This window comes from Lycium ferocissimum, chromosome 11 (genome assembly GCF_029784015.1).
Source record: "Lycium ferocissimum isolate CSIRO_LF1 chromosome 11, AGI_CSIRO_Lferr_CH_V1, whole genome shotgun sequence".
Lineage (NCBI taxonomy): Eukaryota > Viridiplantae > Streptophyta > Magnoliopsida > Solanales > Solanaceae > Lycium > Lycium ferocissimum.
Window position 1 is genome coordinate 42,208,379 of NC_081352.1, and position 22,301 is coordinate 42,230,679.

The 22,301-nt window shown below is 33.7% G+C and overlaps 1 protein-coding gene across 1 annotated transcript; it reads right to left on the minus strand.

Moving 5' to 3' along the window:
* Window positions 1-14,926: 14,926 nt before the first annotated feature.
* Window positions 14,927-19,153, minus strand: LOC132036931 (squamosa promoter-binding protein 1-like). Its single transcript, XM_059427343.1, has 2 exons — window positions 18,717-19,153; window positions 14,927-15,590 (listed from the first exon to the last, which is right to left on the minus strand). The coding sequence occupies exons 1-2, from the start codon at window positions 19,004-19,006 to the stop codon at window positions 15,326-15,328; spliced, it is 555 nt and encodes a 184-aa protein (XP_059283326.1). The 5' UTR covers window positions 19,007-19,153; the 3' UTR covers window positions 14,927-15,325.
* Between the last annotated feature and the right edge of the window lie 3,148 nt (window positions 19,154-22,301).

Here is a 22,301-nt window from a genome sequence, read left to right on the forward strand (position 1 = left end):
GCGTTCACATGAGAAAATGTGATTTTTTAGAATTTCTTTTATTGATCAGTGTACTTAGGAGTAGTTAGAATCTCGTGCCAAGTATGCATACAAATTACACATTTCTCATAATGGATGGAACGGATCTAAAATAGGAATTGACGCATTCATTATTTTCACACCTTTGACACAAGGAAATAGGGAATAACAACTAGGGATGTCTCAATGAAATTGGTGGCCTCGGCCCTAAAGCCAAAACTTAATAAGATGTCTCAATTATATTCAATAAAATTAATTTTTTATGCGTCACACGTGCATCTCGTGTGCCACGTGTGCATTCAGTGTGTCACACATGCATCTGGTATCAATTAAATATTTATATATATTTAATAGACTTTTTAATACAAATATAAGGTCTAAGCAAATCGAAGTTATTTGGCTCATTTAAACATGTATATGTATTGTAGTCCTCCCCTGGAGTGTAGATATTGAAAATATACAGCAAGAAATATACATTTTAAGGGGGACTTTTCGTCTTTTCAATAATGTCGAGAGTAATTTTAACATTTTCTAAAAAAAGGTATGTATTACGCGTGTTAAACAGTTGTACAGTGAGGATAAGATGTCATTACTCTCGATGTGCTCTCATTTTTTGTTCTTTTTGATCAACTTGAAACGACGACGTTTAGATATAGATGGTGTTAAAATGAAGATGTGATTATTTTAACTGTATTTTAATGATCGGTGAATTTAGGAGTAGTTAGAATCCCGTGCCAAGTATGCACACAAATTACACATTTCTCGTAAATGGATGGAATGAATCTTAAATAGGAATTGACGCATTCATTATTTTCACACTTGTAATACAAGGAAATAGCGAATAACAACCAGGGTGTCTTAATGAAATTAGTGGTCTAAAGTTAAACCATAATAAAACCTCTCAATTATATTCAATAAAATTAGCTTTTGCTTGCATCACACGTGCATCTCGTGCGCCACATGTGCATTCTGTGTCACATCTGCATCTAGTATCAACTAAATATTTATATATATTTAATAGATTTTTTAAAACAAATATAAAGTCTAAGTAGATCGAAGTTCTTAGGTTCGTTCAACATGTATCTGGTATTGTATTATCGTCCCGAAGTGTAGATATTGAAAATCAACAACAAGAAATATTCTTTTTAAGAATCACACTCAAACAAGTTCAAAACTAGAAACTCAGTATCCATCCAAACTGTCGTTACTCAAAACAAGAACTATCAAAACAGACCAAAAAATGACAAAAGATCGCATTTTTACAGACTCAAATAGCAAAACACGCCATCTGAACTAAACACACATCGAAAATGTCACCACCCATTTTGCTTAGGTCATGCGGGCACTTACCTTCCCACCTCAGTAAGCGAACCCTCATCCCAACAACGAATAATTACACGAAGAATGAATTTAAAATAGCGGAATAGAACAATTACGTAAGTCTCACTAGATAGATAGTAGTAAAAAGTGCGGAAGACAGTAAATACCCCAGGGTCTACTCTAAATAATACAAAAGCATCTAAGGTGAATAATACAATCTGGAATACTAATACATAATGTCTATGTCTCTGAAATAAAAGTAAGATATGCGATAGGAAGGTCTTCAAGGTCAGCGGAATCCACGCTCACCTTGGAAACTCGAGAGAAAGCTGAAGAGTCGATCAGCCATGGGTCACAGAAGTAGAACCGTCCTGGTACTCTGCATTTATAAAGGAATGCAGCAAGTACAGGTCAGTACAATCAACAGTACTGGTAGGCATCATCGGCCGACTAAGTATAGTTAACACAATTCAGAAGATAAAGCAGATAAGCTAATAAACTAAACAAGCATGAGACAATATAGTCACAACCGAGTATCCGACACCACCTATGTAAAGCATCTAAACCTGAATATGTCAAGTCTAAGTATATCTGATCCAATCCAATCATCAAACATCTCAATCAAGTCATATGCAATGCAGTGCAATAATGGTATGAATGTGATGCTATGCCATGCAAATGAGGTGTACAAATGTACTCCGGACGGAAATATCGACGTCTCGGTGGCACAACCCAGTGTGACTCGTGAGGTCTAAGTGCCACCCGTCCCAGATCTTTGCCCAAAAGATAGACGGGACCTTGGCTAATTGCTCACAGGAGGAGCCTCACTGGCACCACCCTGGGGGACCCGCGGAGTCCATGCACTAACAACGATTCCAGAATAACATCGGAATCGGCCATGCAACAACGATGCCGGAATAGCTCATCGGACATCAACCATCTCACAGTCACTCAAGTAAAAGAGTCTGTCAAATATCAGTTTTACACAATCAATGATTTCAAAATTGAACCTCGGACATTGTCCTTCTCACAATCACTCAAGTAAAAATAGTTCATCGAAATATTAGTTTCATGTAATCAACGATTCCGGAATGGATCTTCGGACATCGTCCTTTTTACAATCACTCAAGTAAAAGAGTTTATCAATTATCAGTTTCGCTCGATCAACAATACCGGATCATCACCGGGTATCGGTCATGCATGAATATGAGAGAATGTGTTCAATGCATATGTAAATCGATCAAGTTCAATATCACAAGTACCAAAACGGGGTACGCCAACAAGTATCACATCACAATACCAACAGTGGGTATGCCAACAAATATCAATAAGTTAAGTACCACAGTGGGTACGCCAATAATATATCCAAGTACAAATACCAACCACGGGTATGTCAATTCTATCGAAATCAAGACGACAAGACAGAAGTCGATAATTACCAACTACACATGGCATCAAGCTAACACAATTCAACAATCAAGCACGCATAACGGGGTGGCTAGTCCCAACACACATCAAGGCCCAACCTAAGGCAATATCCATCCCAACTTCATACCTGAAGGTTCACATGCTGTCTCCAACATTATAATCTAAATATGTGATTCATTATACGAAGTCTCACTAAAGGTATGCCATAACCTACCTGGACTGCCGAACCGCAACACCAACAAGTCACTCTTTTGCCTTGCCCTTCCTCTGAAGCTCAGAACCAAAGTAATCTAAGCATAATCGAATTCTATATTAGAAATCATGAAGAATGATACTAATATTGCTATGATATCAACTAGGTCCGTTTTAACCCTAGAAATTGAGGAAACGGACCCACAAGGGCAAAACAGAAAATTCGCGGGCAAAATACCAAATTAAGTACTAGGTGATCATAACCCGACCACTAATTGTTGATTTTACTCAAGAATTGGCCTAAATCTGATCTCAAGTAAAAACCCCCAAATTGGGTATAAACCCTAAGTCTCCAAATCTGAATTTCAATGTTAATAGTGGAAGATATATGCTTAATAAGCTTAGATCAGTCAATATCTAGCATACCCATCATCAATTTATCATTAATAATCTAGGGAAATGTTCTTCAAAAACCCTCTCTCAAATTTCATCTCTAAGGGATTGTTAAAGGGAAGGGTGAAATCTAAGATGATTGGGATTAAGGAAGGGTAAAGGATTAGGAAAATTTGACCTCCAAGAATTTCTCTAAATTAGCTCCAAGAACAGTTCCCTCAAGCTCCAAAATTGAGATAGGAAATAATGAGGGTCTAAGACTTATTTAAGACACATTTAATGAAAAATCACTGCCCGTCACTCGCGTGGGAATGCAGAGACTGTTACGGTCGCTGCCGCCACGGCGAATGGTGGACCGCCACAACAGAATGGCCAAAATATACATGGCCGCCCCAGCGGTCAACATACCGCAACAGCGGTGCCGCCATAGCGGGCACCAGACACCAGAATTCCCCTATTTTTCTAAGTCTTCAATCGAAATTCTGGGTTATTCCTGAGGCCATCTGCTCACAAATCAAACACACAAACCCACACAAAATTACACTACGAACACGCTTGTGGTCTTGAAATTTCCAACGGAGGCCTCGTTGACCGAGTCAACCCCCGATGCCTTAATTCTAATTTTCCATCCTAAGTCCCCAAATGCATCCGAATGCATTGGGAATCGAACCAAATACCCATACAGGTTCTAAACAACCATCCGGACCTCTCGAAATCGACGAAATTTTGGAAAAGGTCGATTTGCCCAAAAGTCAATTTCGGGTCAACCATTTTTCACTTTAAGCCTATATTTTCACCAAAGTTGCCCGAATTCGGTCTAGGCACCCCAGGAAGCATATCAGCGGTTCCTTCGGGTCAAAAGCGAGCTAATCAATGCTCGGAAAAGGGGGAAAATGCCGAAAGAACTATAACGACCAAACGATCGTTACAGAAAAAGATAGAAAGTAACAAACCCAACAGTAAAAAAACACAAAATTAAACATGCATAGTAAAAAAAAAAAAAGTTCTCAAGTAACAAAGAGAATTACTCATCAAAGGCTTCAGGGTCAGTTCCACTTCCATAACGTTGAAAGTAATTCTAACATTTTCCAAACGGACTATATTATGCGTGTTAAATAGTTGTATAGTGAGGAAAAGATGGCAGTTACTCTCAAGGAGCTCTCATTTTTTGTTCTTTTTTCTGAACTTGAAACGACGACATTTAGCTATAGCTGGCGTTCACACGAGAAGATGTAGTTTTTCTTAAAAAAAAATCCTTTTAATGATAGGTGTATTTAGGAGTAGTTGGAATCTCGTGCCAAGTATGCATGTCAAATTAAATATTTCTCATAAATGGATGGAACAAATCTGAAATAGGAATTGACGTATTCATTATTTTCGCACGTGTAATAGCGTTTCTGGGCTGGCATTTTTGTTGTTGGGCACCGCTTGGTTTTGTTGTAGCATAGAAAAGGAGAAGTTTTTTTTTCAAGAATGTGTGTTGGCGTTTATTGGTGTTTGGAATTGGGAGAAGAAATGGAAGTGAGAGTTTTAAATTTGATGAAAGATGCGTAGAGATTTTTTTTTTTCATTTTGTAGAGAGAGAGAGAAAGGGGGTCTTATGATGAAGAGAGAGAGAGTAGAGAAGTGAAGTGGACTTGGGGATAAGTAAATTTTGGGCTGCCTCTTTCTTTATTTCTCTTTTTACCCACGTACATATACTTCATGTGTTTTATTTTTTCAGCCGGTGTTGATATCTATAGGGAGATCCGACTAAACCTTTTTCTTTTTCCTTTGTCCGGTATCTATTGTGAGTTCCGACTAAACCTTTTTTTTTTCCATTCAACTCTTTTTTCCATTGGATTGAATGGCAGATTAAGATGTATTCAGAATTTAAAGTTTATGGGTTTTCGGTTTATCATCAAATTCGTAATTTGTTTTAGTTACTAGTTTTGTAATTAAATATTTATACATATTTAATTGATTATCTAATACAAATATAGGATTCAGACTTAAATTATTGGGTTCGTCTCAACCCGTATCTAATATTGTAGTTCCGCGGCAGATGTTGAAAATCTATTGCAAGGAGTGCCTATTTAAGAGGGATTTTTTTTATTTTTTGAATTATATTGAAAGTAACTCTAAAAAATTTCAAAAAAAGAATACATTACTTGTGTTAAACAGTTGTATAGTGAGGATAAGATGTCATTTATTCTCGAGGCGCTCTCATTTGTTTTCTTTGTTATCAACTTAAAACGACAACGTTTAGATATAGATGGTATTCACATGATAGGATGTGATTCTTTCAAATGTTTTTTAATGATCGGTGTATTTAGGAGTAGTTAGAATCTTGTGCCAAGTATGCACACAAATTACACATTTCTCATAAATGGATGGAATGAATCTGAAATAGGAATTAACGCATTCCTTTTTTGCACTTTTGCTGCAAGTAAATAGCAAATAACAATCAGGGATGGCTCAATGAAATTGAAGTGAGAGTTGTAAGTGTGCGTCACACGTACATTCCGTGTGCCACATGTGCATTCTGTGTGCCACATCTGCATCTGGTGTCAACTAAATATTTATATATATTTAATAGATTTTTTAAAACAAATATAAGGTCTAAGCAGATCAAAGTTATTGGGTTTGTCCAAACACGTATCTGGTATTGTAGTCCTGCTCTGGAATGTAGATATTGGAAATCTACAAAAAGATATATGCTTTTTAAGAGGGATTTTTTCGTCTTTTCCATAATGTTAAAAGTAATTCTAACGTTTTCCAAAAACGGAATACATTATGCGTGTTAAATGGTTGTACAGTGAGGATAAGATGTCATTTACTCTCGAGAAGCTCTCATTTTTTGTTCTTTTTATGAACTTGAAACGAGGACGTTTAGATATAGATGGCGTTCACATGAGAAGATGTGATTATTTTTAAAAATTCATTTTAATGATAGGTGTATTTTGGAGTAGTTGGAATCTCGTGCCAAGTATGCATATCAAATTACACATTTCTCATAAGTGAATGGAATTGAAACGACGACGTTTAGATATAGATGGCGTTCACTCGAGAAGATGTGATTTTTTTTTAAAAAAATTCCTTTTAATGATAGGTGTATTTTGGAGTAGTTGGAAGCTCGTGCCAAGTATGCACGACAAATTACAAATTTCTCATAAATGGATGGAACGAATCTGAAATAGGATTTGACGCATTCATTATTTTCACACTTTAATACAAGGAAATAGTGTTTATGGGCTGACATTTTTGTTTTTGGGCACCTCTTGATTTTGTTGTAGCATAAAGGAGAAGTTTTTTTCAAGAATTTGTGTTGGCTTTATTTGGTGTTTGGAATTGAGAGAGGAAATGGAAATGAGAGTTGTAAATTTGATGAAAGCTGCATGAAGATGTTTTTTTTTTTCCCACTTTGTAGAGAGTGAGAATGGGGTCTTATGGAAAAGATAGAAAGAGTAGAGAAGTGAAGTGGACTTGGGATGAGTAAATTTTGTGCTGCCTTTTTCTTTATTTCTCTTTTTTCCCACATACATCTACTTCATGTGTTTTGTTTTTTCACCCGATGTCTGATATCTATTGGGAGATTCGACTAAATCTTTTTCTTTTCCTTTGTCTGGAATCTATAGTGAGATCCGACTAAACCTTTTTCTTTTTTCCATTCAACTCTTTTTTCCATTGGAATCGGGGGTGGATCTACCTTAGGCCGAGGGGTGTCACGTGACACTGCTTTGTCGGAAAATTTTACTAAATATTTATGTATAATTAAAAGGCAAAGGCAAAATTGAGGATATATTTTTTTAAGTGACACCTCATAGCACTTTGGATCGCATAGCTTAATTGGTCGGGCGCTACCTCTTTTAGAGTTGAACGCGAGTTCGAAACCCAGCAGCACATCACTTTTTTCTTAAAAAAGTTATATTCCTCATCTACAAAAAGTTTTATAACATATTTGGGTTCAAGCCCACGACCTCTTAATTGTTAAGAAAAAAAGATCTTTCTCCTTCCCTACTTAGTTATTTGCGGGTTTTTTTATGTTTTTTTTTTCTTTCACCTTCTTTCTCGCTACTTTTAATGAGGTTATTTTGAATACATTAAACAAAAAAAAATCTCATCGAGAAAAGTTATATTACTGTACGTGAATGATGTTTTATTTATATTTTGTTCCGGTGTTACATTGTTTTATTTATTGTTTCTCATTTTAAAATGTGACACCGCTGACAAAAAATCATGTGTACGCCACTGATTGGAATATGGCAGATTAGAATGAATGACAAATTAAGATGTGTTGAGAATTTAAAGTTTATGGGTTTTGGGTCTATAATCAAATTCATAATTCGTTTTAGTCACTAGGTTCGTAATTAATTATGTATACATATTTAATTGATTATCTAATACGAATATAGAATTTAAATAAAAATTATTGGGTTCATCTCGACCCGTATCTGTTATTGTAGTTCCGCGGCAGACGTTGAAAATCTACCGCAAGGAATATGCCTTTTTAAGAGGGACTTTTTTGTCTTTTGAATTATGTCGAAAGTAACTCTAACATTTTCCAAAAAGTGAATATACTACGCCTGTTAAACAGTTGTATAGTGAGGATAAGATGTCATTTATTCTCAAGGCGCTCTCATTTTTTTTCTTTTTTGTCAACTTAAAACGACAACGTTTAGATATAGATGGGGTTCACATGAGAAGATGTGATTTTTTAAAAAAATTTAATGATCGGTGTATTTAGGAGTAGTTAGAATCTTGTGCCAAGTATACACAGAATTTACACATTTCTCATAAATGGATGGAATGAATCTGAGATAGGAATTGATGCATTCATTTTTCGCACTTTTGATTCAAGTAAATAGAGAATAACAATCGGGGGTGGCGCAATGAAATTTGGGGTTTAAAATCAAACCTTAATGAAATGTCTCAAATATGTTCAATAAAATTAGCTTCTGTGTGCGTCACACGTCCATTTCGTGTGCCACATGTGCATTGTGTGTCCCACATCTGCATCTAGTGTCAACTAAATATTTATATATATTTAATAAATTTCTTAAAACAAATAAGGTCTAAGCTGATCGAAGTTATTGGGTTCGTTCAAACACGTATTTGGCCAGAATGTAGATATTGGAAATCTACAGCACGAAATATGCTTATTAAGAGGGATTTTTTGGTCTTTTTCAATAATGTCGAAAGTAAATCTACCGTTTTCCAAAAAGAGAATATAATTATGCGTGTTAAATAGTTGTGCAGTGAGGATAAAATGTCATTTACTCTCGAGGAGCTCTCGTTTTTTGTCTTTTTATCAATTTGAAACGATGACGTTTAGATATAAATGGCTTTCACACGAGAAGTTGTGATATTTTTAAATTCCTTTTAATGATGGGTGAATTTAGGAGTAGTTGGAATCTCGTGCCAAGTATGCATGTCAAATTATACATTTCTCATAAATGGGTGGAACAAATCTAAAATAGGAATTGATGCATTCATTATTTTGGCATTTTTAATACAAGAAAATAGCGTTTCTGGGCTGGCATTTTTGTTGTTGGGCACCGTTTGGTTTTGTTGTAGCATAGAAAAGAATAAGTTTTTTTCAAAAATGTGTGGGCTTTATTTGGTGTTTGGAATTGGAAGAAGAAAAGGAAGAGAGAGTTGTAAATTTGATGAAAGCATAGAGTTGTGTTTTTTCACTTTTTAGAGAGAGAGAAAGGAAGTCTATGAAGAAGAGAGAAGGAGAAGTGAAGAGAAGAGAAGTTGATTTGGGATGAGTAAATTTTGAGCTGCCTTTTTCTTTATTTATCTTTTTTCCACATACATATACATTACTTCTACATGTCTTCTTTTATTTCTACCCGGTGTTCACTATCCAGTATTGAAATCCAATTATATTAATACAAATTTAAAGTCCTTGGGTTGAGTAAATTTTGAGCTTCCTTTTTCTTTTTTTCTCTTTTTCTCCACAAACATAATTATACTACACGTCTTTTATCTTTCACCCGGTGCCCAACAACAAAAATGGATTTTCGAATAAGGACCTGAAATTTCATGTGCCACACGTGCAACTCCCTTGTGTTTAGTGATAGTGTTCTAGATGTATCCTTTCAATTACCCTTTTGTTTCTGTCTTGTTGTGGTTCTTTTTTTTTTTTTTTGGGACATCATTTTCCTATTAATAAATATATCCACCGAATGAGGTGGCCAAAAAAAAAGGGGGATAAAGAGCTCCCTGACAAAAGTTGTTAGAGAATATGTTTTTACAAGTTTGCAACTTTAGACACTTCTTTCCTTCTTCTTTTTTTCACTTTCCATTCAATTCTGTTTTCCTTTGGAATGGAGAGCAGATCAAGACTTATTCAGGATTTGAAGTTTACAAATTTTGAATTTATAGTTTGATTTAGTTATCGGCTTTGCAATTAAATATTTATACTTTTTAAATGGATTTTCTAATCCGAATATAAGGTTTAAGCAAAAAATATTGAGTTGGTCCGAATCCATATCTAATATTGTAGTTCTGTCCTGCAATGTAGATGTCAGCAATCTACAACAAGAAATATTGCTTTTTAAGAGAGACTATTTTGTCTTTTGAATAATGTCAAAAGTAATTTTAACGTTTTTCAAAAAGAGAATATATTACGCGTGTCAAACAGTTGTATAGTGAGGATAAGATGTCATTTACTCTCGAAGCGCTCTCATTTACTGTTCTAACCAACTTTAAATGATGACGTTTAGATATAGACTGCCTTCACACGAGAAGATGTGATTTTTTTAATTTTCTTTTGATGATCAGGGTATTTAGTAGTTAGAATTCGTGCCAAGTACGCATACAAATTACACATTTCTCATAAATGGATGGAATGAATCTAAAATAGGAATTGACGCATTCATTATTTTCACACTTTGGACACAAGGAAATAGGAAATAACAACCAGGGATGTCTCAATGGAATTTGTGGTCTAAGCCCTAAAGCCAAACCTTAATAGAACGTCTCAATTAATAAAATTAGCTTTTGTGTGCGTCACACGTGCATCTCATGTGCCATATGTGCATTTTGTGTGTCACACGTGCATCTAGTATCGATTAAATATTTATATATATTTAATAAAAAATTCATACAAATATAAGGTCTAAGCAAATCGAAGTTATTGGGCTCGTTCAGACACTTATATGGTATTGTAGTCCGGCCCCGGAGTGTAGATATTCAAATCTACAACAAGAAATATACAGTTTTAAGAGGGACTTTTTTATCTTTTCAGTAATGTCGAAAGTAATTCAAACATTTTCCAAAAGCAAAATATATTACGCATGCTAAACAGTTGTACAATGAGGATACGATGTCATTTACTCCCGAGGAGCTCTCATTTTTTGTTCTTTTTTATCAACTTGAAATGACGACGTTTAGATATAGATGACATTCAAATGAGAAGATGTGATTTTTTAACTGTATTTTAATGATCGATGTATTTAGGAGTGGTTAGAATCTCGTGCCAAGTATGCACACATATTACACATTTCTCATAAATGGATGGAACGAATCTGAAATAGGAATTGTCGCGTTCATTATTTTTGCACTTTTGATACGATGAAATAGCTAATAACAACCAGGGGTGGCTCAATGAAATTAATGGTCTAAAGCCTGGTGGCTCAATGAAATTAATGGTCTAAAGCCATACTTTAATAAAACGTCTCAAATATATTCAATAAGATTAGCTTCTGCATGCGTCACACGTACATCTAGTGTCCCACATGTGCATTCTGTGTGTCGCACGTGCGTCTGGTGTCAATTAAATATTTATATATATTTAATAATTTTTTAATATAAATATAAGGTTGAAGAAAATCGAAATTATTGGATCCAATCAAGCACGTATCTGGTATTATCTGGTATTGTAGTCCCGTCCTGCGGTGTAGATATTGAAAATCTACATCAAGAAATATGCCTTTTTAAGAGGGACTTCTCCGTCTTTTCAATAATGTAGAAATTAAAGTAATTCTAACGTTTTCCAAAAAGAGAATGTATTAAGCGTATTAAACAGTTGTACAATGAGGATAAGATGTTATTTACTCATCATCGTTGTTATCATCAACGTCGTCGTCGTCGTTGTTGTTATCATCATCTTGATTATAATTCGATAAAAAGTGTTTCTAGGCTGGCCTTTTTTTTGATGAGCACCGCTTGATTTTGTTGTATCAGAGAAAAGGAAAAGTATTTTTCAAGAATGTGTGTTGGTTTTATTTGGTGTTTGGAATTGGGAGAAGAAAAGAAAGAGAGAGTTGTAAATTTGATGAAAGCATAGAGGTATTTTTTTCATTGTAGAGAGAGAGAGAGAGAGGGAGAAGTGGACTTGGGATGAGTAAATTTCCTGCATGTCTTCTTTTTTCAGTATCCAGTATTGAAATCCAATTGATCAAATTATATTAATACAAATTTAAGGTCTAAGTAGATCAAATTTATTGGATTCGTCTGAACACGTAACAAATAATGTAGTCCCACCTCGGAGTGCAGATATTGGAAATCTTCAACAAAAAATATGCCTTTTTAAGAGGGACTTTTTTGTTTTGAATAATGTCGAAAGTAACTCTAACATTTTCCAAAAAGAGAATATATTACGTGTGTTAAACAGTTGTACAGTGAGGATAAGATGTAATTTATTCTCAAGGCGCTCTCATTTTTTTTATCAACTTGAAACGACGACATTTAGATATAGATGGCGTTCACACGGGAAGATGTGATTTTCTTAAATATATTTTTATGATCGATGTATTTAGGAGAAGTTAGAATCTCGTGCCAAGTATGCACACAAATTACACATTTCTCATAAATGGATGGAATGAAATTGAAATAGGATTTGACGCATTCATTTTTCGCACTTTTGATACAAGGAAATAGCGAATAACAACCAAGGGTGGCTCAATGAAATTGTTGGTCTAAAGCCAAATCTTAATAAAACATCTCAACTATGTTTAATAAGATTAGCTTCTGTGTGCGTCACACGTACATTTCATGTGCCACACGTGCATTCCGTGTGTCACACGTGCATCTGGTGTCACCTAAATATTCTTATGTATATAATAGATTTTTTAAAACAAATATAAGGTCTAAGCAGATCAAAGTTATTGAGTTCGTTCAAACACGTATATGGTATCATAATCCCGACCCAGAGTGTAGATATTGAAAATCTACAGCAAAAATATGCTTTTTAAGAGGGACTTTTTCGTCTTTTCAATTATGTCAAAAGTAATTCTTACAATTTTCTAAAAAGAAAATACATTATGCATGTTAAACAATTGTACAGTGAGGATATGATGTCATTTACTCTCAAGGATGCTCTCATCTTTTAAACTTTTTTGTCAACTTAAAACGTCGACATTTAGATATAGATTGCGTTCACACGAGAAGATATGAATTTTTAAATGTCTTTTAATGATTGGTGTATTTAGTAATTAGAATCTCGTGTCAAATATGTATCAAATTACTCTATATTAGAAATGGGGGTTGGGAAGGACGAACCAAGGCAAAATTATAATTTTCATGTTTCATTTGGGGCAAATTTGGAACTAAAATCACTATGCTATATATGTACGGACAAGTTCATTTCCTGTTTTATTTCACTTTTATATAATACATGTCATTAATTTTTTTGTGTTAAAAATGTCTTTCTAACCGATTGGATCGCCAGAATCTGGTCTATACTAGTCGTAGTTGACTATTTCTGTGTGCTCCATATAAATGCAATTTTTTCCCTAACCGTCATTTTGTTTCACCGCCTAGTATTTTTTTCCTTCTTCACGCCTCTCTCTCTCTCTCTCTCTCGCATACTCTCCTCTTCCGAGTTATCATAAATGGATGAAACAAATCTGAAACAAGGATAGACGCACTCACTATTTTCACATGTTTGACACAACGAAATATAGCGAACAACAACTTAAAATCTTGAATTCCGCCTCTTACAATTTCATGAAAATCCTTTTAAGTTTCACTAAACGAAAGTAGTTTCATATTGTGGGCATGCATATATATATATATCTAGGAGTATTTATTTAAAATTTGACTATGTGATCATATACACATGATTATGTACTTCAAAAATCTTTGAATTAAGCTTTTGATACACTCGAGGTTCATGGTTGCATAATTGCATGCATCAGTTATAAACTTGTTTAATTAAACTAGTTTCTAGGCATGTGTATGCTGAATCAAGTAATACACGATTTTATAAAATAACAAATATGTTATTAAAATAAAGCTCTTAGTAAACAATTATACATTAAAAAAAAAAAGAAGTAAAAGTTATGTGAATGATCAATGATTTTTTAGCTCATCTAAAATATTAGTGAAAGTAGAAAAGTCATATAAAGGGTTATCTAAGAAAGTTGGTCTCCTTTATATTTCAGAAGTAATTGTTTGAATCGTAAAATAAAACTTTAAATATGCTATGTATGTACCAACAATTTCATTTCCCGTTTATTTTCACTTTTATATAATACATGTGATTAATTCTTTTGTGTTAAAAACTAATTCTTTAGTGTTAAAAATGTCTTTATGATAGGTTGAATCGCCAGAATCGGGTCTATGCTAGTCGTAGTTGACTATTTCTGTGGTCCACACAAATGCAATTTTTTCCCTAGACCCTAATCGGCATTTTGTTTCACTGCCTCATTTTTTTTCCCCTTCTTCACGCCTCTCGCGCTCTCATACAAACAACCTCTCCTCTTTTGAATTATCATAAAAGGATGAAGCAAATCTAAAACGGGGATAAATGCATTCACTATTTTCATACGTTTGACACAACGAAATATAGCGTCTATATAACAACTTAAAATCTTATATTACGCTTCTTACAATTTCATGAAAATCCTTTTAAATATCATGAAATGAAAGTACTCTCATATTGTGGGCATGCATATATCTAGGAGCATTTGTTTAAAATTTGACTACGTGATCATATACACATGATTATGTACTTCAAGAATCTTTGAATTAAGCTTTTCATATACTCGAGGTTCATGGTTGCATAATTGCATGCATCAGTTATACACTTGTTTAATTAAACTAGTTACCTTTGATTGTAAAATTGCAGTAATAAGAACTAAGCAGCATCAATTTTTCTTCTCTCGTCCCTTTTTCCTCTGTTTTCTAATGCAATATCAAAACGTAAGGAAGATGTGTGTGTGTGTGTGTGTAGACTGTAGAAGAGGTTATAGTATAGAGTAGGGCGAAGCTATAACCTTACCTAATAGGAGTCAGCTAACGCTCTTTCGTCAAAAAACAACGTTATATAAATAGGTCAAAGTTTGTATAGACACTTCTTTATATTCTATCTCCCTCTAGTGAAAATTCTAATCCGAAGCAATACTACTTGTTAAACTCTTCTCAAAAGTAAATGAAGAAACTAAAACAACGTAACAATTGGAACATGAATATATAGCTAATTGTCACCAACCAATAGTCCGTACAGATATAAAATTAAGGGATTAATAGGACACCCCATGGACAATAGGTTACTCCACGAAACTTACAACTCAAACTAAACAATTAGGAGCCCAATGAGTCATGGACTATGCTCTTCTTTAAACTTATATATTACAATACATAGAGAAAACACCATAATAAAATTAAAATCGCGATAAATCCTCTGTCCTACTACAACTCTACAAGGACTACAACAACCTTAACGTACCAAGTCCTTAAAGTCACTAATACTTTAATTACATTGAGATCACACATATCTTAGTTAGATATATATAGCAGAAAGCAACCACAGATCAATATATAGTACTTATAAACTACCAGCAGCCATGCATGATTCTGGTATTTGACAGTAGTTCATTATCATAATGATAACTGATATTGTTTTTAGTGCAGATAATTGATAAATTAAGCCACTGGTGGTGTAACTGATGATGATTATTTTGGAAACAGATTACTTAGAGAGAACTATGACAGAAGAGAGAGAGCAATTATTTTATACTATAAACATGCATGCATTTTTTCAACGGAGATGGAAGTTTTTGTAAGTGGAATTCTCTTGGATAGATACGTGAATTCCTCCTCTGTCATCAACTTGACCACACATCATGTTGTTAATGTCCGTGTTGAGTGTCACTGTTCCTTTTCTGGTTGAACCTTCTGCAATAGTATTAGGAGGCTGATCTGCAGATGATGATGATGAATTCTTTCTTCGCCTTTCGTTATGCCCAGCCAAACGCCTTCGACAACTCCTCTTCGATTCATCAAATTCCGTCAGCTCATGAAAACTGCATAGTTATTTAATTAACCAAAAGCAGAACATACATTTTAATTATCATTACAATATATATATATATATATATATATATATATATATATATATATATATATATATATATATATATATATATATATATCTTGCATATATTAATTGGTTTGACAAGGAGATGTACGTAGCGTTAGAATAAAAGTGCTCAGTTCAAACCAAGATTTTGATGATCGAGTTCAACTAAAACCAAGATTTTTTGACGCATAACATAGTTTATGTGTAAAAGTTCACTGAATTGTAGCGAATAGTAGGTCTGAACCCATAATTTTAAAAATAAAATAGGTTCAATGTTAAGAATCTTAAAAATTGAACCTATAGAGCCTACCCAGATCCGCATATTTAGGTGTGGGTAATTTTTTTATCTAGCCAGCACCATTTCAAAAATTATGAAAGGATTTTAAAGTGTCTATATGAATCGTGTAAATAATTACGCTAGCTATCAGTATAATTTAACTTTTAATTTAGGTTACTTTCTTTATTATTCAAGTTATTTTTTTTCAAATAACTAATTCCACTTATTATTCGTAATGATCGTAAGTGGTACTACTTTTTTAGAGGACTTTATCATAATAATAGTTAGATCAACTAACAAATTAGCCTATTTGAACCTAATTTTCATGTATGTACGTGCAATAGCATACCATTTTTCGCTTAATATGTAATTAAGCAGAAAATATCAATCACAAGTACACTATCACGAAATCAGATCTGAAGTCAGGTGTACATGCCCCGATCTGATTTTATTATTATAACGTGATAAATTAATTAAAAATGAAAGACAAAAAAGATCGAGATAAGGAACGTCAACTAATCATTCATTAATTAACTAAATTGTTTTCCTAATACATCATAAGAAACCAAAAGCGAGATCTTGTTACCTTAGCTAGTTTGCATAATATTTTAATAAGTTATGGCATTATATACTTAATTTGTTTTTAAAAATTAGAAAATATGTTTAATTAATTACAAAAACTTAAGTTACTCTTGATTTAAATCAGTTAACGAAATTTTGAAGGACCATTCTCCTATCTTTAATGCATGAGGAAAAACGAAAAGGTGAGGAACAACAAAAGTAAAAAGGAACAATACACCATGACAAAAAATAAAAGCTAAGACAAAACATTCAGAACTTATTCAGTGCGAATCTGAATTGGGGACAGATTGAGAATTTATCTGTCATACTACAACTACTGCATAATACATGATAAGTTCTCGATCTGTCCTATTACAGATCCTATGTGGTGTGAATTTGGATTAGTCGTGATAGTGAATCTGCATAATAAATGGTAAAACAAACAAAAAAAAGTGCATAAATTAATATATGTTCTAAACTTGGTGATGTAAGATGCCTTTATAATTTATTCCCACTTTAAAAAGAAGCTTTTCCATGCTATTTTTGGCATCTAGCTCAACCACTTTTTAACTGCAAACAGATCATCAATGTCATGATATTAAACGAATTGACTCATATGAGGAACGTAACTAAACTTGTCAACCACTTAGTTTATGAAGTCAATCTAGGCAGTTCTTAATCTGATCTAATTAAACCATAGAGATGACACAGAAAATGACATGAAGATTACCTAGAAGAAGTAGGTGTTAAAGTAAATAATTGGTCTCCAATGATTTCTTTTACTAGGATATAAATGGTCAATCTCAACAAGAAAAACATGAGTACGTACTATATAGTCACATTCAAATACCAGCTTTTCAACTACTTTACAGACAAATGTAATCTATGTAACAAATAAACAAATAGTCCCTTCGTTTTATTTTTACGGAAAAGGGTCAAATATACCCCTGAACTATCAGAAATGGTTTAAATATACCCCTCGTTATACTTTGGTTTCAAATATACCCTTTCCGTTATATTTTGGGTTCAAACATAACTCCCTGTTATACTTTAGGTCCAAATATATCCTTCCCGTTAAGATTGTTCATGATGGACATGAAATATGATGTGGCACTGACAACTCGGTGAGATGCACACCACATAGCATGTCACCTCACAAACCCAAGCCATTTACCCCTCTCTTCCCTTCTTCTTCCAACACTACCATCTCCTCTCCTGCACAACCTTTGCCACCATTAGCACCTCCACACCACCATCAAGGATAAATTTTCTTCACTCTAGTTTTGATTTCTGTTTATCTCATAGTCTTAGATAAACTTGAAGTTGTTTTTTCCTTTCAATTTTACTTGGATGATAACCATCCAAATGACCAATCAAGGACGTAGCCATAAAAGAAAATAAATTTCTAGTTAACAGTTTCAGTTTTTACAGAAAATGGTGTTTAGAATGCAACAAATTCATAAATTTATCTACAAGATAAATAATTAATTCACATGAAGAAACAACACTAACAAGAATCTCACACACCCAGATAAAAACTGAAATCTTGAACGACTTAGAAGAAAAAAGAAGTATGATCTTTCTTTGAAGGATACGTTAGAGTAAAGTTGAAACAACTCTCAGCGAGTTTTTTTCTTGATGAAAGATGAATCAAAACTAGAGTGAAGAAAGTTTATCCTTGATGGTGGTGTGGTGGTGTTAATGGTGGCAAAGGTTATGGAGGGGAGGAGATGATAGTGGTGAAAGAAGAAGGGGAAGAGAGGGGTAAATGGGTTGGGTTAGCGAGGCGCACGCTACATGTGTGTCCTCCTCACCTTTACTGTCATTACATGTCATATTTCATGCCTCATCATAACAATTTTAATGGAGGAAGAGTATACTTAATCCAAAAGATAACAAGAGATGATATTGAACCCAAAGATAACTAAAGCAAGATATTTGACCCAAAGATAACTAGAAAAAGATATTTAACCCTTTTTCCGATAAGTACAGATATTTGACCCTTTTCCGTTTATTTTATTTATATGACAATGTTTAATCGGAGATAAAGTTTTAAAAAGAATGAACTCTTTTTTGATACATACCAAAAGTAGCCTTGGAACTCGGGTTTAAACATGTCATATGATAACTTGTTATTAACGGTAAAATGAAAAGTTTGACGTTAAAAATCTAAATATGAAAAGGTGTCATTTTGACTTTAGATCAAACAAAAGGCAGAGAAAGTGATCAAACCGGCTGCATTGTTGACAGAAGCGTTGCCGGAGTCCGGCGACGACGACGACTTGAGACTTTGCATGGTATTCACAGACTTTGTGCCTCTTATGGTACTGCTTAGCATCACTTAAATCTACACTACATTTATCAGCTTGACAACTCCTTAGTGAAGAAGAATTTGGTGACCCTTTCTTATTAGTATTATTTGTTGTAATAATCTTCTTCTTAGCATCGTCACTAGTGGAAATTAGCAACAAGTCATCATTCTTCTCCATGGATTTCATATGATGATGACCAGCTGTTCCCATGAAGAAAACTAAAGTTGATGTGAAGAAAAGAAGAAGAGAACAAAGGATGATGATATAGGCTTGTGGTAGAAGTGGGAATTTAATTTTGAGAGGAAAAAGGTAGAGAGTGATGTTTTTAGGACCACGTCTTTAAATCATGTATGCGTTTGTTTTTTGTGGATCTATTTATAAGGTTGGGGTGGGGGGAAATTAAAGTATAAATGTCAATTTGACAAGAGGAAAAATACAAGCTAGTGTCGGTACATGTGTGCGTATGAGAAGCTAAAGAATGATTAAATGAAAGCAACATTTGATGCCGCATATTAATAGCAGAGCCAGAATTTTTGCTAAGAAGAGTCGAAATATAAAGAGTTAACTGCACACAACGATGTCAGGAAATTCAGCATACAGTACTTATAAATATATAATATAAGAAAAAAAATACTATCTACACATAGTGTCATTTTTCAGCAAATCTAGACAAGGATGGCTCTGCTTTTGCCCAAGGCAACGACAAAATTAATATATGTTGATGAGTTTAAGTTATATATTCCCAAATTAATTGGCTCGTCGAATTTTTATTTTATTTTTTATGGACTTCCTGTTGGAACCCCATATTTTTTATAGACTTCCTCGGAATTTGTGTGTTTGTAGTTGTTTTTACATTATTATATTCAGAGGCGGATCCGGTGATTTAAAACTCATGTAGTCTAAATAAGATTCTGTTGTCATATCGTCTACCAAATTTCTTATATATTTGAAAGGTTTCACTTTATAAATACAAGATCCGGATAAAAGTTGTGGGTTCCCGCGAACCCACACTCAATGGTGTGGATCCACCTCTGATTATATCACCTAAAAAATATCTAGAGGTGTTTTCTTAAAATGTGGAATTTGTGATCTTGAAAATAAGGAATGTTACGTCAGCAGGTAAAGATGACCGAATAATATAAAAACTCATAGCATGAGTTTATATAGCTTAAACTCATGATGTTGATATTGATGATAGTCCAAATATCTTAAATGCCTATAATCAACCATCTATAATTTTATTCTCCACTTACTTAAGCTTAGAAAAGTAAATCATGACAACCTTGTGATATTGATTTAAGGACAAAGCAAATGTACAATCAAACATATGGTACGTCCTTTTGATGTTCTTTGATCCACTCGATTGCTTTCCTTAGAAGTTAAAATTAATACCTAACTGACATAAACAAATTTAAGGTTGATAAGATGCAAAACTTTGAAGAATATAAGATTATAATTGAGGAACAATTAAAGGGAAAACGAAAAAATATCATCTCTAATATGCTCATTATTATTTTTTCCATAATAATTCTACACTAATATAAGTGTCACAATATTTGATGAAATTGGACAGACGTATACTATTCCATCCAGCTATGGTTGATCTGCTTTATTCCCGAAAATATCGGTTAACTTTTTTACCACTTAAGAAAAGAATTTGTTTATTTTTAGGACAACTTAAAGAATATGAAGAATTGACAATCGCTATTTAGCAAAAACAATTTGAATCCGAAATACACCCCATAAAAGAAGATTAATATTATAGCCTAATGTTTGTAACAGCCTAATGCACCTCTTAAATATCGCCTAATTTTTGTAACCGCCTAATGCACCTCGTTAGTGTAGAGCTAGCTGGTTTTCAATCCGTCTCTTCGGGGACATCCGATAAAACTGTAATAGTATATAGATTAGCTAGTTTCCAATTCCGCTAAATGTCATATATTTTTAAATAAATTTCCTTCATTTATTAGCTACAACTTACAAGCTCACTTTCATCGATAAATTAGAAGAAGAAAAAAAGATTACACATATAAAATATGTTCTGACAAGTGAAGATGAAAATGTTATGATTGGATAAAGAATGGGGATTAAAGTACAATCACAATTACCATTTAAATAATGAAATTATCTAAAGAACATACAATTTATACAGTTATCACCAAGATACAATTTATACAGTTATCACCAAGATCAGGGATGGATAGGATCTTTGCATCCTTAGGCCTTTGATTCGCGCCTTGAGAATAAATCAAATTTTAGTAAGGAACATTTTCTCGTTACGCGCCACGAGATCAGACTAGTTGGAATCCAAAATCCATACCGGACATTAGATGAGAAAGAAAGAAAAAAGCATACAACCCATAAAGTTGAAACAAATTCTATAGTTACAATTGAGAGAGTTAATGACAATAGTGACGATTTGAATAATGTGGGCATCCAAAAAAATCGAAGATAAGCGTACATGGTTGGCATTGGGTTGTCTTAGCTACTCGTGAGTGGTGGCCCCCTACGCAGTTAAATTAAAAGATGTTATGTTGCACTACGCAGCAGACAGGTTTCGAATGGGGACGATTCTTTGGTTGGGTTCCTCTAACCTGAGGGAATGTGCATAATTTGTCTTGTAAACATGAACGAAGTTGATTGATTTGACTTTGCATCAACTCTTTTGAATCAATTTGCTCGCACATATTTATTAAATATCTGCTATCTTTCATCAGCACATAAGTATTGAATTGTAAAACACTAGTTAGGAGACTTTTTGCTTTTTAGCTTAAGTGATCTGTTGAAAGAATCACGATGCTGTCACGTCACGTTTTAATTCTCATGAACCGGATGAATATTCCTCTTATTACCGTGGCCTAAAAATCCTCGGTGATGCAAAGAGTATTTTTTTTCTCTTTTGGATAGCTAATCCTGGTCGTCTTATGGTTGAAAATCGTCGCTCTTGAGACATTTATAATGGCGTATTTATACGTTATATGATAGGGGTTAACTAGCATCCTTTATGAGTGGACCCGACCCAAATGTTATTTCCAACACGAAGAAAAAGTAGATCTAGCATTATAGTATATAATAAATTGGCATCTAGCAGTATAGTATATAAATAAATTGACCACATATATATAGTGTAATATTTAGGCGAGCGGGTGAAATCGACTTCCTTTGGAAGAGGTAGCTACGCCCTAGACATCCGGCGATGGCGAAGTCAAAACTTTCACTGAGAGGAGATAAAATATAATATAAAAAAGTAAACATATGAAGAAGATAAGAGAATTTAACATATTGTAAATACACGAAAAACTTTTTTTAACCTATAATTTTCATCGCGTGAATTGACTTCCTTTTGCAAAAGGTGGCTTCGCCGCTAACATTTGTAACTCTGTCTGACCAAAATTTGTTTTGAAATCACCTAGTTTTTTTTTTTTTTTGGTTTTCGCTGTAATTGGAACCCTGGATAAAAAAACCTTGATCAATTTTGTATTTTCACTTTTCTTTTAATCTCCAC